This window comes from Lissotriton helveticus, chromosome 4_1 (assembly GCF_964261635.1).
Source record: "Lissotriton helveticus chromosome 4_1, aLisHel1.1, whole genome shotgun sequence".
NCBI lineage: Eukaryota > Metazoa > Chordata > Amphibia > Caudata > Salamandridae > Lissotriton > Lissotriton helveticus.
Genome location: NC_136063.1, coordinates 1,593,930,292 through 1,593,948,788, shown reverse-complemented (window position 1 = coordinate 1,593,948,788; position 18,497 = coordinate 1,593,930,292). Strand labels below are relative to the sequence as shown.

The window sequence follows — 18,497 nt, the reverse complement described above, 5'->3', positions numbered from 1 at the left end:
CACTCGCTGTGCATTATGTGTGCACTGGTAGCTGCAGCGCGTGGACTCTATAGTCGCTCACTCGTACTGGTGTTCTGGCGCCGGTCCCCGGTGAGGCAGACTTCTGTATTTATGGCAGAATTCAATGCTCAAGCCTTAATGTGGCAGAGATGTCTGGGTTGGGAGCGTGTTCAGGCAGCGCTAGGAAGGATCCTAACAGAAATAGTGACACAAACCCCAAATACCTCCCGGAGGTGAGCCTCCAGTAGCGGCCCGTGGAGGAAGTTCCGTGGGGCGGTGAGGTGGGACGGGGGAGGGGCAGGGTGGGGGGGTAGTAAACACCGGAATATGGATGAACGGAGGTAAGTAAACAATTAAATAAATGACACGAATTTCTTTGTGCGCGCTGCATCAATGAAATTCGTTTTATTTATTTAATTGTTTACTTGCCTCCGTTCATCCATATTCTGGTGTTTACTACCCCCCACCCTGCCCCTCCCATGTCCCGCCTCACCGCCCCATGGAACTCCCTCCACGGGCCACTACTGTGAGCCTCTACCCAGGTTTGTTCCACTTGGGTACAAACCTGCCAGACAGCAAATCCCTTATTACTAGAAAGCGGATAATAAATCCCTGGGGCAGCGATTTCAGCCAAGACCCATAAAAAGCATCACTGACAATAGAGCATGCGGCGGGTCTGATATGAGAATAAAGCTCGCAAACGAACGAAATTAAATTTGGGCAGAGTGCGAGCAGGCGCATTGACCCACGGTTCTATTCTGGCTGCTGCATCTAAACCCACTTTCCTTTGCAGTGTAGGCTGTTGCAGTGACGAACAGCCTACAATAACAACACCAGTGTCTGTGGGGGGGCTGCTTGCATTCTTGGGTCTGTGCTGAGCACCCCCAGCTGCTCAGAGGCCCCAGTTGACATGGTGTTATGCACTGGCGTCTGTCACCAGGCAATGTCGGGCCTAGACAGGCTGAAAGACATGAAACCTATTGAGTGCAGTGCATTGAAGGGTGAGTGATGTCTGTGTGAGTGCAGGGTGAGCAGTGTGCCTGTGTGAGTCCAGGGTGAGTGATGTCTGTGTGAGTATAGGGTGAGCAGTGTGCCTGTGTGAGTCCTGGGTGATTGATGTCTGTGTGAGCGCAGGGTGAGCAGTGTGCCTGTGTGAGTCCATGGTGAGTGATGTCTGTGACAGTGCAGGGTTGGTGATGTCTGTGTAAGCGCAGGGTGAGCAGTGTGCCTGTGTGAGACCAGAGTGAGTGATGTGGATGGGTGAATGCTGGCTTAGTGATGTGTCAGGGAAGGGTGAGTAATGGGTCTATGAGTGCAGGGTGACTATGCCTATGCGAATGCAGGGAGAGAGATGTATCTGTGCAAGTGCAAAGAGACTTGTCTGGCTACTCCCAGAGATGTATTGGCCAAGATATCTCTTTCTCAAATGTGCTTGAGAATGCACCATTTGCCCACTCTTTTTTCAAAATGTTCTCGTGGGAGAACCCCCGAATCCCCCATAGGTGGTTGGGCCTCGCTCGCTGCGCGCGCTCGCCACAGTGCAGTATTTACGCCCCACCACTTTCAAATGTCACCGGCCGTCCCTGTCAACACTATCAACTATAAATCACAATACATGACTACACACGACCGGACACATTTTCTTGCCGAGTAATACTGATGATATGATAAGCATGGATAGAAAAGGAAAATACGTGCGCCTGTATGACATCTTCTAGGTGATGTGTAGAAAAGGACAACTTCGCAGTTGACATAATGTCAGTTTGCCTATCATTTGCATACAAATCTGAAATTAAAAACGTCACATTTCTCCCACAGTCTTTCTATGATGATAGAGCACTTCGGCAACAATGATTGTGGAAACGGCATGACCGTAATTAGCTAATACACAGGAAATTGGGTTATCCTGAGGATAAACTGCACAGGGAAATATGTCACTAGCCTTTGAAATTGGCTCTGTAGTCAGAAATTAGTCTTTACAAATGAAACAAGAATATCTGGGGTAACAAAATGAATTGTTATGTTATAAAATACATATCTGTATGAAATAAAACATAGTTAATTCGTTTATGTAATCCCTAAATGTAATTATAGCTCTCTGTTATTTGTAGCTTCATTATCATTAATCTAGAAATAAATGTTTATTTAATTATGGTACGAGATGTAACAAAACAAAAACTCGTACTTCCTTTATCATTATGAAATAACTAATGTCCTAAATTACACAGACAAAAAGACTGATAGACCGGTAAGGCTCCATTTGTACTTTACAGAAGTGTCTTCTTAGCTGAAATAATCCCATATTTGCTTATTATCCAAGCCAACAAAATCCGCCCTTTGCTCATTGTCAGCCAGCTACATCACTCAGTCAGTTAATGCGCGCCACTAATATCTACTGTCCTCTGTAGGTCAAAAGTTTGAATCAAAGCAAGGTCGACCTTCCTCAGTCCACAAACTGACTACCATTAAACTGTGTTAAAGTAATTTTAGAAATGGGGTCTCTAGTTGGCAGTGGTTTGCACCCTGTCAAAGTAGGGACTCTCACTCTAGCCAGGGTAAGGGAGTTGCACAGCTAAGATAACCCTTGCTCACCCCATTGGTAGCCTGACACGAGCAGTCAGGCTTATTTCAGAGGCAATGTGTAAAGCATTTATACCCACACACAGTAACACAGTAAAAATACTACAAAAGGAGTCCACACCAGTTTAGAAATATAGCCAATATTTATCTAAATATAATCAGGGATGGGTGGAGTTTGTGTAGTTGCACTACACGGAGTTGCATAAAAGCTCTGTGGAATTCCGAGGAGGTCCATTCCGCCCCTAATTAGAGCGCTGCTCCCTGCTGTCGGATTGGATTCCTTTGAGTGGATCTGTGTTCTTTTTCCTCTTCTCACCTATATATTCGAGGTGTTTTCAATTCATCACGCAAGACAGTAATACTCACTGATTCGACCTTGGAAGCGTGAACAGCATTGTGGGTCCCACATGGATTTGAACTTGTGATCTGTAGCTCTTACAGACGTCTAAGCAGCTGTTGTTCACCCTACCAACCCACAAGTCTGTTCATAAGCAGCTTTCACAAAAACAGACAAGCACAACCATACCCAACCCACGGCCAGGCTTGCATATTCAAAAAAGTTTTAGTTCTGCGTCTCCATGCAATGTCTGTATCTGGCTCACATATATCTGTACATTCTTTTTATTTCCCACGAAGCATGCAGGGTTGCTTAAGCACTGCAAACATATGAAATAAAAAAATAGGGTGCCTGTGTGCATTGCTCTGTTTGCACAAAGTAGACCTGTTGCCTTTACAAATGCATTTTTTCACTTTGGAATTGGACACAGGCTGAATAGAAACAAACTGCAACACTACTCAAATTTAATTTTCCTTATCATTCTGGGCTCTTCTAAGCCTCCCGCCCAATGTTCTGTAAAACCATCTTTGCTCTACCCGCTGTAGTCACAGTGGCAGTGCGAGCACAGCCGCAACAGCGGTCCAACCACCCTATTATGAGTTTGGCAGTCAGACCTCCAAAGGACTGCTGCTACCCCGGCAATTCATAATCCCTGGCGGTCTTGCTGCAATATGCTGGTGGTGCTGCTGCGGCACCACAAAGGAGATTATGAGTTTCCTCACTCTCACAGTTTACAGGTCCCCTTATTGCCTTAGGGCCAGGGGATGCATGCATGGGGGCACATGTTGTACCTCCTGTATGCATGCACCCCCAGTTTCTGCACGACATGGACTTAACAGTGCCGCCGGCATGGCACTGTTGCTGGAACCCAGCCAGCCCAGCTGTGAAATCGCAATGTGGCAGTCAGGATGCCGCCGGCTTGACAGCATTCTCCCGACAGCCGCAACGGCGGTTCAGCGGTCAGACTGACAAACTCATAATCGGGTCCTTCTTTTCTGTGGGAAAACCTTGAAGGATCTACATGAATGACTCTTTATTGAATTTAGAATTGTATCTAGTTTTCAGAAATGTATAGCCTTCTGGGATCCACCAAGGGTGTCACACCTGTTTCCACCAAGAAGGAGGTTGAAAGCACAAAAAAATATGGGCTATCTTTCACTAAAATGCCAAAACTGTTTTTACAAATGTGGCTTTCTGAATCAAGTCTGCCTGTTCCTGAAAGCTGGGAAGATGGTGATTTTAGCACCCCAAACCTTTAGTTGATGCCATTTGCAGGACACTTTCTTCTGCAGCATTTTCCCCCATATCTCCCACCCAAACCCCCAAATTGTAGTTATATTTTGGCTAATTTCTCAGTCCCCTCCACAGAAATCCGCAAACCCTGGGTACCTTTAGAATGCCCAGGATGTTTGGAAAAAAGGACGCAAATTTGGCGTGGATTGCTTATGTGGACAAGAAGTTATGAAGGCCTAAGAGCAAACTATCACAAATAGCCTAAAAAGGCTTAGCACTTGGGGGGAAAGGCCTGGCAGTGATGGAGTTAATGCCATCACACATACAACACCCTTAGGTGAACCAAGCTTGGGATCTGTGCAACACTAAGCCTATACCATACACTTCATGGGTAGCCGAGCATTAGATTACCATTCAACCACGGATAGGTGGGTAACCCTTCCTGCACACGTTGTTCAATCTGTATACTGCTGTTCAGAGAAAAAACTTTTTTTCCCAGATACTCAACTTCTGTTAAATAACTAATGTGCTACTTCAAACACCCTTCACCTGTGTTAAGCCCAACACAGCCACCAAACCTACAGTGAGAAATAAAGTGGATATGAGTAGAAAAGTATGTACTGTAAATAGTGTTTATTCTATGGAGAGTTTACTCAATACGACACTATTTGCATACAGCAAAACTCTCACGAGAAACACACAACAGAATATTAAAAAGTATCTATGGAGAACAGTGTTTACTCTATGCAAAACGTGTCCAAAGAGACACTATTCAGCACAAAAACACAAGGTCTGAAGGTGCTAAAGCTTATACTACCTGCAGCCTTCATGCTTTGGTGAAAACTTTACAGTTCGCCCATAGCTTGAAGAAAACAAGCACTTGTACATAGGTTAGTACCTGGTGCACACAGCTTTTTATGTTATGTACAAATTGTCATGCTGAGATGATTCTGCCTAAAAACTCAAGGCTGCTTACAATACTTAGTATCTAGTACGCAAAATCTTTATCCTTTTGGAAACTTTTTCTACAGGCCCAAAAAAACGTGTGTGGAACACACTGGAACAAGTCATCAACTGTCACCTGCACTAAGAGTTACTCTTGAATACAAAAATGTATATAGTGTTCAATACCTCTACACACCCATGATGCATTAACCCCTTCCACGCTCATGACGAGCTGGGCTCGTCATGGTGTAGCCTCCTCGCACGCTCATGACGAGCCCAGCTCGTCATGAATAATGGAAAATGGGCGATCCCAGCACCGGGGGGGAAAACGCATAGCAGCCAAGTGGTTAAGAGCACATGTGTTTTGTAGACACTTTCACCCATGAGCTGGATACAGTCTGTACAAAATAAGGTAGAGAAGTAATATGGTACTTGCCTGCCACTACACAAACTATAAAACAAAATAACAAACTCATTGGATGTTATCATCACTGTCATTTGAGATGCATCAGTGATTTCATAAATATCATAGAACATGTCATGAGTAATGTATTATGAGAGGTCATAAGCAGTTCATGTTGGGGTGCAAGTTATAGTTAGCTCTGCTAACTATAACAGGTGATATTCTGTGTTTTTTAGTTCAAATGTTAATGTTGTCACTGACGTATTCATCTAGCTATAATGTCACTTTATCCTTTGCTTTTTCAGTGGAAAAAACATATATATATATATATATATATATATATATATATATATATATATATATTTATATATATTTATATATCCAACAACCAGGAACCACACTTTTGAAGGAGACCACAGAAAATGAAGAATATGCTCTTTATTTTGCAATATGGCAGCTTGCTGGCAAAAGTCTTGTTCAGGATGGCTAGTTCATCACATAATAGCCGGACGCGTTTCAGGATGCAAAATCCCTTCCTCAGCGGCGTGATTATCAGCACAAATGCAGGCGTTGGAACGCCACACTTAATATCCTCATCCCAACCTGGTAGGCGTGGCCTTCACTGTGGCCTTGTGGGATGCGTAGTGCGCGTTTGATATTGCCTCAGTGGGTGCGCTGACATTCAATGCAATTTAATCCATAGTCTTTGATATTGCCGTCCTGGTAGACGCCTGCCCCGCTTTATAGTTGCCATACAGAGCTCAAAGCAAGCGCTTCCCTGTAAAGCGCCGGCATCGATGTTTTCTCCCCAATTCCGACATCAGCGTGATGCTCGAAGCGGGACCGCCTGCGGCGGCGGGTCTCCTTCACGACTTGGGCAAGCCGTTACAAATCCAACAACCAGGAACCACACTTTTGAAGGAGACCACAGAAAATGAAGAATATGCTCTTTATTTTGCAATATGGCAGCTTGCTGGCAAAAGTCTTGTTCAGGATGGCTAGTTCATCACATAATAGCCGGACGCGTTTCAGGATGCAAAATCCCTTCCTCAGCGGCGTGATTATCAGCACAAATGCAGGCGTTGGAACGCCACACTTAATATCCTCATCCCAACCTGGTAGGCGTGGCCTTCACTGTGGCCTTGTGGGATGCGTAGTGCGCGTTTGATATTGCCTCAGTGGGTGCGCTGACATTCAATGCAATTTAATCCATAGTCTTTGATATTGCCGTCCTGGTAGACGCCTGCCCCGCTTTATAGTTGCCATACAGAGCTCAAAGCAAGCGCTTCCCTGTAAAGCGCCGGCATCGATGTTTTCTCCCCAATTCCGACATCAGCGTGATGCTCGAAGCGGGACCGCCTGCGGCGGCGGGTCTCCTTCACGACTTGGGCAAGCCGTTACAAATCCAACAACCAGGAACCACACTTTTGAAGGAGACCACAGAAAATGAAGAATATGCTCTTTATTTTGCAATATGGCAGCTTGCTGGCAAAAGTCTTGTTCAGGATGGCTAGTTCATCACATAATAGCCGGACGCGTTTCAGGATGCAAAATCCCTTCCTCAGCGGCGTGATTATCAGCACAAATGCAGGCGTTGGAACGCCACACTTAATATCCTCATCCCAACCTGGTAGGCGTGGCCTTCACTGTGGCCTTGTGGGATGCGTAGTGCGCGTTTGATATTGCCTCAGTGGGTGCGCTGACATTCAATGCAATTTAATCCATAGTCTTTGATATTGCCGTCCTGGTAGACGCCTGCCCCGCTTTATAGTTGCCATACAGAGCTCAAAGCAAGCGCTTCCCTGTAAAGCGCCGGCATCGATGTTTTCTCCCCAATTCCGACATCAGCGTGATGCTCGAAGCGGGACCGCCTGCGGCGGCGGGTCTCCTTCACGACTTGGGCAAGCCGTTACAAATCCAACAACCAGGAACTACACTTTTGAAGGAGACCACAGAAAATGAAGAATATGCTCTTTATTTTGCAATATGGCAGCTTGCTGGCAAAAGTCTTGTTCAGGATGGCTAGTTCATCACATAATAGCCGGACGCGTTTCAGGATGCAAAATCCCTTCCTCAGCGGCGTGATTATCAGCACAAATGCAGGCGTTGGAACGCCACACTTAATATCCTCATCCCAACCTGGTAGGCGTGGCCTTCACTGTGGCCTTGTGGGATGCGTAGTGCGCGTTTGATATTGCCTCAGTGGGTGCGCTGACATTCAATGCAATTTAATCCATAGTCTTTGATATTGCCGTCCTGGTAGACGCCTGCCCCGCTTTATAGTTGCCATACAGAGCTCAAAGCAAGCGCTTCCCTGTAAAGCGGCTATTATGTGATGAACTAGCCATCCTGAACAAGACTTTTGCCAGCAAGCTGCCATATTGCAAAATAAAGAGCATATTCTTCATTTTCTGTGGTCTCCTTCAAAAGTGTGGTTCCTGGTTGTTGGATATATTTATATATATATATATATTTATATATATATTTATATATATTTATATATTCACGAACGTAATCTCCAACCACTTTCCACAAGGCGAAGAAGGAGAGACAGACCTCTAAATGCAGGCAAGATGTTCTTTATTGACCCAGTATCAGCATATAGGGAGGACGCGTTTCGGGCTCGAGAGCCCTTGTTCACATGAAGACTGTGAAAATGCCTATTAGTTTTAAATGTTAAGGACATCCCACCCTGATCACATGTTCATGTCACATGATGGTTGAACTAAACAACAGACTGCTCAGTCTAATCTAATGTGCAAAATACACGATAAATCAAAGTAGCTTAGAACAACAACACTTATAATTTTAAAATTGGTCCTTCTATAAATATCTCTATTTAAATACATGAAATGACGTAAGCTCTGGGAACAATAAAAATATTAAAAATATATATATATATAATAAATGCGGTTGCCACGATGTTTCCAGAGGCCATGCACAGCAAATGGCTGGGCACATGCAGGAGGTTGAATGAGAGCCGACCAGAGGCCAGGCCCTGCGGTCAACCCCTGCTGCACATTGCCAAAGGCCATACTTAACTGTTGTTTGGGCACCCGGGGAGGTTGTGCAACCGCTGGAAGTTGGAAGTTGGGCAGAAGGGCCTGGCCAGGCGCAAGGCCCTGCGCTTGCATCTGGAGATTATGCACAATGGGAGTCTGGTAGCTTGCAGTGTTTAGAAGCAGAGTCTGGTTGGAGGGCACCACCCATGGCCAATTCTCCACTGGGCATGACCAATGGCAGTGAGCAGTGGGGTGGGAGGGGTTGGTTTCAGGTTGCCCCATGGACTTGAGCATATGCTCAATTCATATTTTAAAAGAACACAAAAATCCACTGAAAAAACCTAAGGTTTAAATAATCTTATAGTTAGGTTATGAAATGAGAGAAAAACTAATGTTTTGAAACCGAACAACCACTAAAAATACACATGTTATAGTTTAGCGAACTAACCAAACTTGCGCCCCGTCACGCAGTGCTTTTGACCTTACCTACTACAAAACTCATGACATGCTAAATGTCATCCTTGATGACATCACTGATGACATTTCAAATTACATCATTGGTGATAATATCCAGTCACTGTGAAAATGTCCGATAAGGTTTGTGATTGTGAACTTGAGGCAACTCAACGAGCTACAACTTGTGCCCAATTTTCTATCAAGAATCAAGTGATAATAGATTTAAACTTTGAACACATGCTGGACACATAACATATCTGTGATGTCACCCACACTTGGTGAATGTTGCCTTCTTTTTACTGGTTTTCACCCACCTCACAAACAAAATGCCACCACAGAGTTTAATTGAGGCATTCCATTTTTAGGTCTCGCCTAGCGTTGCAGCGCATACGCTGCTCGCTTTGCAAGGCATGCAGTATTAGGTTATTTTTAGAAGTGGTGTGGAAGCCCCGCCACATTTTTCATTGGCTGACGTCATCGTCCATGGTAAATGCTGGCTTCTGATTGATGATGAGGCTTCTTAGTCCCTCCTTGTTACCGCCCTGTCCCCTTTTGTGACCAGCCATCATTACTGGATTGTTTACTTGCGGCGTTACACTGAGTCAGTAAGCACTATATTTTTTTCACAATGGCGACAGCTTTTTTTTTGTTTGTTGCAGTTAACCAGAAATGCTACGCTCGGGGTGTCTGTGTTGAAAAGTTGTTGCCAATAAGATATCACGGCATGAGGATCGTCTTGTTTTCATTGCGGGGGGAATGTGGCGACTTTGTTTTCTCTGAGAGGAGGCAGGCGAGGTTTGTCGCACATGGAAGAGATACTGGTCTCATTTTTCGTATATTGATCATACATTGATGGCATGGTGATTTTATTGAGGAAAACGAGAGGATATGTAAATGCAGCAGAATCCTTTACCTCACGCACAGGCCCGCCCTTAGCCCCCCCAGCTCTCCCTTCTAGCAACAGGTGAGCAGGTACAAGGCTCCCCCCCCCCAGAGGTGTAGGAAAGGCGGAAGGAAGGCAGCAGCAGATCAAAGCCCCCCTCAAGCAGTCACATCCTCTTTTGTCATGCATAATAACCTCTTGGAAATGGCCTAGCACCCCTGAGAGCGAACTGCTGGAGTCCTCCCACTCCCCACACACCTTTCATCTCCTTCAAAAGGATCCCGTGCTCCCCCTCCCAATTCCGGGAGCATGCGTGATCTGAGGTTGCACGATGCACAGGCAGAGAGGCCAGGCACCAATTTTTAATAGTTTTATAGTGGGCGGAGGAGTGAGGTCCAGGATTGGAGAACAACAGGAAGCGGTTCAAAGATACTACCTTCCTGCTCAGTCACGCAGGACAATTGGGGGGAAGGTTGCACCAAACGACTAGGCCTCATGAAAGCTGTCTGAGCAATCTGCCTTTAATGCACTTCACAGCACCTGGGATCCTTCCACCTCGCGAATGACCCACTTATTTACCTCACTAATGTACTCACTCCTCACCATACACGGACTTAATCTCACCCATTGTGTTCTTAAACCCCCCATATCCATAACGTGGCCTACAGACCACAGACCACCTTCAAGGCGCATGGGCGAGCACCCTCCCTCCTCACACACTTAAACTCCAGCAGAGCCTACTTTGACAATAGAATACAGAGACCGAAAAGAAAATGGGGAAAAAAGTTCACTCAATTACCCCTCATCGACCCACAAATCATTTATATTTCTGACCAACATTATAACCTGCAAGTTGCAGTACACAATCAAATTATAGCAGGAATGATATTGCGTAGCGGAAGAAAAGTTAATTGTGTTTGTGTGTGTTTTATAGACGGGGGCTAAGGTGGGCCACTGAGGGTAAGTTGGGGAATCACCCTGTTGTGGTTGAGCACCATCCCTGGGGAGAGGAGGGGCGATTGCGTCCTTTGAAGGCACTAGAAGGGGCCTGAAAGAGCAAGTGGGCAGGTCAAGGTGAGGCCCCATGGCAAAACCTCATAAGATTTGGGGTTCAAAGGTGGTGGGGACCTGATCACCAATACGTGGTCAACACATCCACTGCATCCCTTCCTCACATAAAAGCTGCAATTGTGTGGCACTAGTCGAATTAAGATCTTTTCACTATAAAGATACTACCCACCCACGCCATAATAGTTAGACCTAAAAAGGGCATAGTTTAATGGGTAAGGGAAAGAAGCCATGGAGTACTTGGGGAGGAGTATATGCTGTGCTCTCTCCCATGACCTTTACTTTACAGCCTACTGGCACCATATTGGCACAGGCAGACACCAGTGGAATATAAGGGGAAATCTGGAACTAGTGTTAGCACTTTTCTTCATACACATCTGGAGCCCATAAAGCGCTATCTGATGAACCGAAGTTCACAACTAAGGCTAGTCATCAAGTAAATACAATTAAATAACGCATATACAGCACCAATAACACCTTCACATGTTTATAGTGGCCCTCTCACAGAAGTGTTAAATTATATACTTTTCCCAGGAAGCTGTATAAACTTAGCCTTGAATTGTAATGTGAAGAACGATAATTAAAATATTTTTGTTGCATTACTAACAAGCATTTGCAATGCAATAGGTCTCGCATTTACACAAGTTTAAGCTATTGGCATTGTAAATAACAATGCCTTTAATTTATGTTTCAAAAACAAAAACAAAAATAAAAGGCATTATTATTTGCAATGTCAATAGCTCAAAGACGCGTAAATGCAAGACCTATTGCAGTGCAAATGCTTGTTAAACCTTGACTACTCTCCAAAAAGGAGTTTGTACACTATGGGCCAGATGTAGGTAAATATATTTTACCGACTCATAAATACCGAATTTTACCGATTCTGTATTTATGAATCGGTAAAATATAAGGAGGGAGATGTAGGTAAATCCAGATGTGGATTTACCGAATCTGTAAAAGTCGGTATTTACCGATTCGGTAAATACCGACCGGTAATGCTTTGAAGCCCATAGGAATGAATGGGCATTACCGATTCGGTATTTACCGAGTCGGTAAATACCGAATTTCACAAGGGTGCAGGGGGTGTCACTTTGACACCCTCTAGCACCCCCAGAACAGGTTCGGGTGCCATGTGGCAGGCATACCTGCCCTAAGGGCAGGTCTGCCTGTCATATGGCACAGGTGTGCATGCACACATGTGCATGCACACCGGAATCGGTATTTTACCATCAAATTGAATTTGATGGTAAAATACCGATTCTGTAAGGCTTGTGGGACTCAGAAGAGTCCCACCTACATCTCAAAATTACCGAATCGGTAAAAATACCGAATCGGTAATTTACAGAATCGGTAAATTTACCGATCGGTAAATTTACCGATTCTGCCCCCTACATCTCAAAATCCAATTACCGGTCGGTAACGGCCGAATTCGGCTGTTACCGACCGGTAATTGGCCACCTACATCTGGCCCTTGATCTTAACAGGATCACATCTTAAATGCTTAATATGATCTGCAATTGTAAGTCAAGAGATTGACTGACAGGTATGCATTTGCCTCTAATAAAACACCTTCGCTTATGCGCTATGGACAATCACCTGTAGATAAGCACAATGACATACAACCTTAGAGCCATGTTTACAAATCCAGTATATGAGTTAATCCACCTCTTGGAGGGCCACCCCTACATTCTACATTATTCAACAATCAGCAGTGCATCCAAATGTTCAGTAAAGTTCTGGAAATAAAAATCTATGCCTTATTAACTTCCTTGTTACATAATATTTGGCTGTAGCACAGTATTACACATATTTAACATCGGCATGTGCCCCAAACGCCACAGGTGGTAAGTCTTTTGCCAACAGATGCTTTAGCTTCTCTGACAGATATTCGAACATGCTTTGGCTTTAAGCCTCACCTACTTTAAAACATGCCTCTGTAACTCACTTCAGGTGCGCTCAGCCGTTACTTTGCTTAACATTGAGTACTACTAGCACCCAAACCTTTGCTGGATTGTACATGTGCACCATTTAACTTTTACCATGCACAACCGCACTTGCCTTCACAGCTTAAGCTATTTCCATTCTATGCACACACACATATACACATTAACTTCATAGTGTATATGTCTATAGGCTTTTCACTAACAACTTTCTTTTTTAAAATGATTTATGAGTTTAAGGAATAATGTGAATATCAGTATTAATAATGATATCATCTGAGATGTAATCAAAAAGCAGTGCATTATATGGGAGCAAGTTTAAACTAGTTCACTAAACTATAAGTGGCGTATTTCAGCCTTTTTGGTTTTTAACCGTTAGGTTTTATTTCATAATGAACTATAATGTTACTTTAACATTTACATTTTCTTTTTTCAATGAATATACATTCATGTGAGCCTTCCATTGGAAGTTGTTTTCAAAAGTTCCATTTGAAATTTTAAATTGAATGTACAGCGACAAGAGTTACCTCATATATGTTTTAATGAGAGCTCTGCTAGAAAAATGAGTGTATTTAAGCTTGACATGATATATTCATTTTCCCTTGATGGGCAATCATTAAGTACACACATTTGAACATAACCAAGAATTCGCATTACATCCTAATTGTATTTTCAGCTTGTGAGGTCAATCAAGTGATACTACTGCCATCCTCTTTTCCAGAAGAAGAATTTGGGATATCTTGTTGGGAGTAGGCAGAAGGATAGGCGCAAATCATTATGGTGTTTACATACTGTATATATATATATATATATAAGAGTTCAAGCCTCAGGGAGATTTACTTCACGTAAAAGCATTGATCATCTACAACTCACTCATTCAGTACAGAGAATGGTCACGTCTAAAATGGCAGCTAGGACAATATCAGAGGGTACCTAGGTTATATTTAAAATTGAAACAAAGAAGGAATTGTAAGCAATAAAAATATGGATTAGAATGCTTCAGCAATACATGCACTATGTGTCACATGAACATATGGTATCCAGCATCTGGCATAGATTACCACTGTCACAGTTTCCTTAGTCATTGCAGCAGATAAGCCTTGCTTTGCACATATTTGATATTCACTGGCCCGTTCATTTTCACTCCCGTTTTAATTTTTTATCGAAATCACTAGGATAAAAGGTTGCAATATCTCTACGGGCATTTAAATCTGACACCATGAGGTTACCCAGACTTTGGAATCCCGTATGCAAATTACACAATAAATTACCTATGCTACTAACATCCAACTAAGTAGTAATTACTAATCGATCTCAGAACAGTGAGAGGTTCATTGGCTCTCACGGTTTATGAACTTGAGACATGTTATGTACTCTGATGTGTGCAGCCCATGAATTCGTGGACTGTATTCTCTCTCTCCCCACAACAGAGTAGGTATAAAATTCCTGTCCCTACAATTCTTGAGGGAGAGTCCCAAAATCTTGCCTTCAAAAACGGTAAAAAAGCAATCATTAAACTGCCGCAACATGAGATTTTCTGAAAAGGTGATCACTTACCATAATTGTAGTTTCTTGCCAGGTAGGTTGTTAGCGAAGGTTTTGTCTTTTTACATCTGCACCGATCTACACAGGGAGTGAAAAAGAAAAGAGACAATCAGACTTTCTCTTGAGGTCAGCATGTGTAGGTGTGAGCACACGCATGGACGCTACCATGAGCAAGCATATGGTTTGCGGTTTACCGGGATTTGCGCTCTTGCAGTCACTGTCATGGGGTCCCTCCTGGACCATCAGTTCGTCGGTGAAATTCGAAACCTTCGCATCTAAAACACAAACCAGCAACTCGTCAATATTTAAAGGGGACTACAGCAAATTGACATCTAAAGGGAAAGTGCATGAAAATCAATCAAAACCGGTCCTGATACAATTGTATTGAACTCGTTTCATTGGAATAAGCTAAGTGCATTACAATAATGATATGTCCCACAGTGTAGTGCTACGATATTTTCACGAATTGAAAATGCCGTGGTATCATCTCATTAAAGTGGCGCCCATCAGAGACTGGAGCCGGACGCTGGCGTGGCTGAATTCAGCGGTTTCGGCAATAAATCTTGCATTGACCCCGAGGGTTGTGACTTTATCTCTTTGTGCCCTTGTGTAACAAGCTAAAGTGCGTTAAGAAATAGGGTGCAAGCAAAGCAGATGACAAAATATAAACAACTGCCTTGTTACCGTAAACTTTCATGTGGTTGTAAGTCAGCATGTCACACTTTGATTCCGAAGTGCTGCTTACCTGCTGTGGCACACAATTTTTTTAAGTATATAGTTTGACGCTTCACTTTGGAACTAATGCTTGGCTGGAAAATACAACATGTGTTGCTTTTACTGCCGAAGAACAGGTGGCAGAAATATGCATGTTGGAGATTCTCAAACATCTATTGCTTAATTTATCATCGGAAAAAGTAACTTTTTTGGCCGCCTCTTTATATGAACCTCCTTCCCTTGAATGTAATCGTGTGAGATTTCCGAAACAACAAAATAAGAAATCAGCACCACCTTGGGTTCTTTAGACATTTTGATCTGTTTGTATTTAGACTTTAAGGAACTCGTTTTGTGTTGAAATAGTGCAACTCCTTGAAGTACACTCCTTAGACATATCAATGACTTATGCAGAGACCAGTCTTAATCTACTGATTATTACACTTGTACAGAGCGCTATCACATGCCCCTTATAATACATAATACCTGCTGATGAACACTCTTTGCATTCACTTACCTTCCGGGAGGTCGGTCACTATGGCTTCCGGTGATATGCATACACCCCGGTCATACACCGGTAGATCATCACAAGCCAAGCTCTCAGGCCACACGTGGTTGTATCTTTTCATGAGGGGCTCACAGCCATCCCTTGCCCTCTGGCACAAGGATTTACAGGGCTTGATGGGGTCGTGCAGGAACTCCAGGGTGCAGATGGGTGAATACATTGCACAGAGGAAGAAACCGAGCACTGGGCTGCAGTTGATGTTCACCAGCTCTTCGTACTGCTCAATAGCCAGGATGGCATTCTCCTGCGTGCTGTGATGCAGGTGGTTGGGCATCCGGGTGATGTTCCAGGGCATGTTCCTGCACATCGGGATCCGAATGGCTTCGCAAGCAGCAGCATGCACTCCCAGATCAAACCTGATCCACAGGACCACTGTGGCGAATGCTGTCAGCATCTTTGAAACGCTCAGCCGGCTCAAACCTTCCAGATCTGCTCTGTTCCAAAAACAAAAACAACAAAACTGCAGGTGGGAACCCTGTTGCTTATTCTACAAGTGTGGATTGTTGCTGTTTGATGCTGCGAACTGTCACTCAGTCTGAAAGACGACAAGCAGACTAAGAGGACGCCTCGCCCTTGTGCTCATCACATGGAACTTTTTTTGTTGCTCAGTCTTTTAGGAGTGATCTGATTGCAGACAGCCATGGAAACTGCAGGGAGACTTTTATACCAGAGCCAAAAGTGACGTGGGGTCAATCCATTTCTTCGGGGGATGCATCATTCACCTTTTTTTTCCCTTCTCAGCCAGGGTGACATCATCTCTATTGGTTTTAATCCCATGTCGACATCACTAAATTTCTCATCAGCTCCCATCCCGAAGTTCAGACGTTCTTTTTGATGTCTGCAATAAAAAAGAGAAATGGCTCTCCCACTCAATTTCGATTTTGCAGCTCGTGCGAATGAAAAAAAAAAGAAACTGAAAAATGTTAGTGATGCACAAACTGCAAAGGCAGTCTTTCTTGTGCTGTAGTCCGACTTTTTTTTCCTCTCTCACGTATGCTGGATTTCCAAAAGTGTCAGAACATAAACTTTTCCAGTCTTTTATCCTGTTTTTCTTTCCCTCGCCGGAAGGGGGCTAAGACTTCCTTCTAATTTGTCCAAGATGTATTTATGCAGTTTCTCTTTTTTGAGGCATACGAGCAAATCTAGCATCGAAAACGTTCCTCGGGCAACTGATAGATTGTGTGTTATTTTAGCAGCAACCAGGGTTACTCTCCAGGGTGCAATTAAAGATCGCACAAGACAGGCTTTAAAGAAAGTTTGCAGAGGACCTGCTGTATTACTGCCTGATTTTTTGCTGAAAGAGTACATGGGGCAATTCTACTGTACCTCATCCCTATATAAATCAATTACTGTGGGAAACAAAAGCAGCACACAGACAAGAGAATAAGATTGCCGTGCTTGTCCTTTATCCAGTGTCTGCACTGGAGTTTCAATTAACTCTGTTAGATGTCTTGACTGTGGATTGACGGGGGCAGCCCATGTTTCCCCTTCAGCACTTCAATCAATTAAGATTGGTTTTACTGATAGGATTTTAATCATTCATTCCCCGCGTCGATTTTTTGGCCTGGCGTGAAGTCACGGAAGGGTCAATGACATTATTTTCTTAGTAAGTCTTTTTAAATCAGCACAATCTTCCCCTTTGTGTGGGTGCATTTCCGGTCGCTCGCAGACAGCTCATGACACCAGGAGACGTAAGCTGAAGCCCATCTTCAAGGTAAACGCCATTGATCTTAATTGGAAATTCGAGGGCTGCCCTAGTCACTGACGCAAGGAGAAGTGCACCTGCATTCTTGTTCCCTTGAAGAGAAATACGTTTAGTGGCTGGAGCCTTCAGTTTAAATATGACGTAGAGAAAATATATAAAGACGATTTATTTTATCAGATTATTAACAATATGGGGGACGTGGCCAAGCTGGGGCCCGAGGTAGCTGTGTTTTTTTGAGATTCGGCCAGGGCACATGAAATATCCTTCCCCATCCTGTGGAGTCCGGCCTAGGGTCCCCCACTAGAGTGCGGATTCCCCCCAGGCATGCTGGAAGGAGCCTGCTGTCCAGATCCCGCCCGCTGACGGTGCTATTGCTGGTAGGCGGACCGGGGCTACGGCCAGGTCTCCGGCCGCGAATCCGATGCACAGCTTGGCTGCATTTGAAAAGGGGGGGCCCTCGGCCCCCCCGCACGCATGGCGGCGCGGCGACCGTCGCCCCCCCTTTCACCTGTGTTGCCATTCGGCGGTGGGGGCGTGCCCTGGGGGGCGCGGCCCACCGCCGATTGGCCGGCGGCCTCCCTGACCCGGATCCTAGGTAGTGGGTCCGGGTCAGGGGGGGCGGGCTATAGGAGGGGCCGCCTGGCCCCTCGGGAATAAAGAGGTGGGGAGCGCCCAGGAGACCCCCTTGTCCCTGGACGCTCCCTCGCTGAAACGGTGTGCCCCGCGCTCGGGGCTTCTTTGTTTTTTAATTTTCCCTTTTTTCTTGCAGGGTTGGTGTCGGCGCTGTGAGCAAACGAGCCGCGTGGAGCCAGCGTTATCGGGCAGGAGGAGCCGCGTCGGAGCAACGTCGGGACAGCGAGAGGAGAACTCGGGGCTCGGCGGAGCAACGTCGGGACAGCGAGAGGAGAACTCGTGGCGCCGGTGTAGGGCAGGCAAGAGCGGCTGAGGAGAGTGGTGCGGGCCGCCCCAGGCTCATCGAGGTATTGTGCGAGGGCGGGTGTACCAGCGACGGCGCATCGGCCGGCCAGTGTGTTTAGTGAGCGGCCGGTTGCCGGGGAAAGCCGACTCATCTGTAAGACCGGTAGACTGAACATTCAGCTACCTACAAAATACCTCCAGTTAAT

General features: G+C 44.8%; 1 protein-coding gene across 1 annotated transcript in view; it reads right to left on the bottom strand.

Moving 5' to 3' along the window:
• SFRP4 (secreted frizzled related protein 4) overlaps positions 1-16,644 on the bottom strand; it is a 102,705-nt gene extending 86,061 nt beyond the window's left edge. The window contains exons 1-3 of the mRNA XM_078688213.1: positions 15,621-16,644; positions 14,587-14,667; positions 14,405-14,470 (exon numbers count right to left, since the gene is read on the bottom strand). Coding sequence (XP_078544339.1) covers positions 14,405-14,470; positions 14,587-14,667; positions 15,621-16,062 — 589 coding nt within the window. The 5' untranslated portion in view covers positions 16,063-16,644. The remainder of the gene's footprint in view (positions 1-14,404; positions 14,471-14,586; positions 14,668-15,620) is intronic.
• Positions 16,645-18,497: the final 1,853 nt, after the last annotated feature.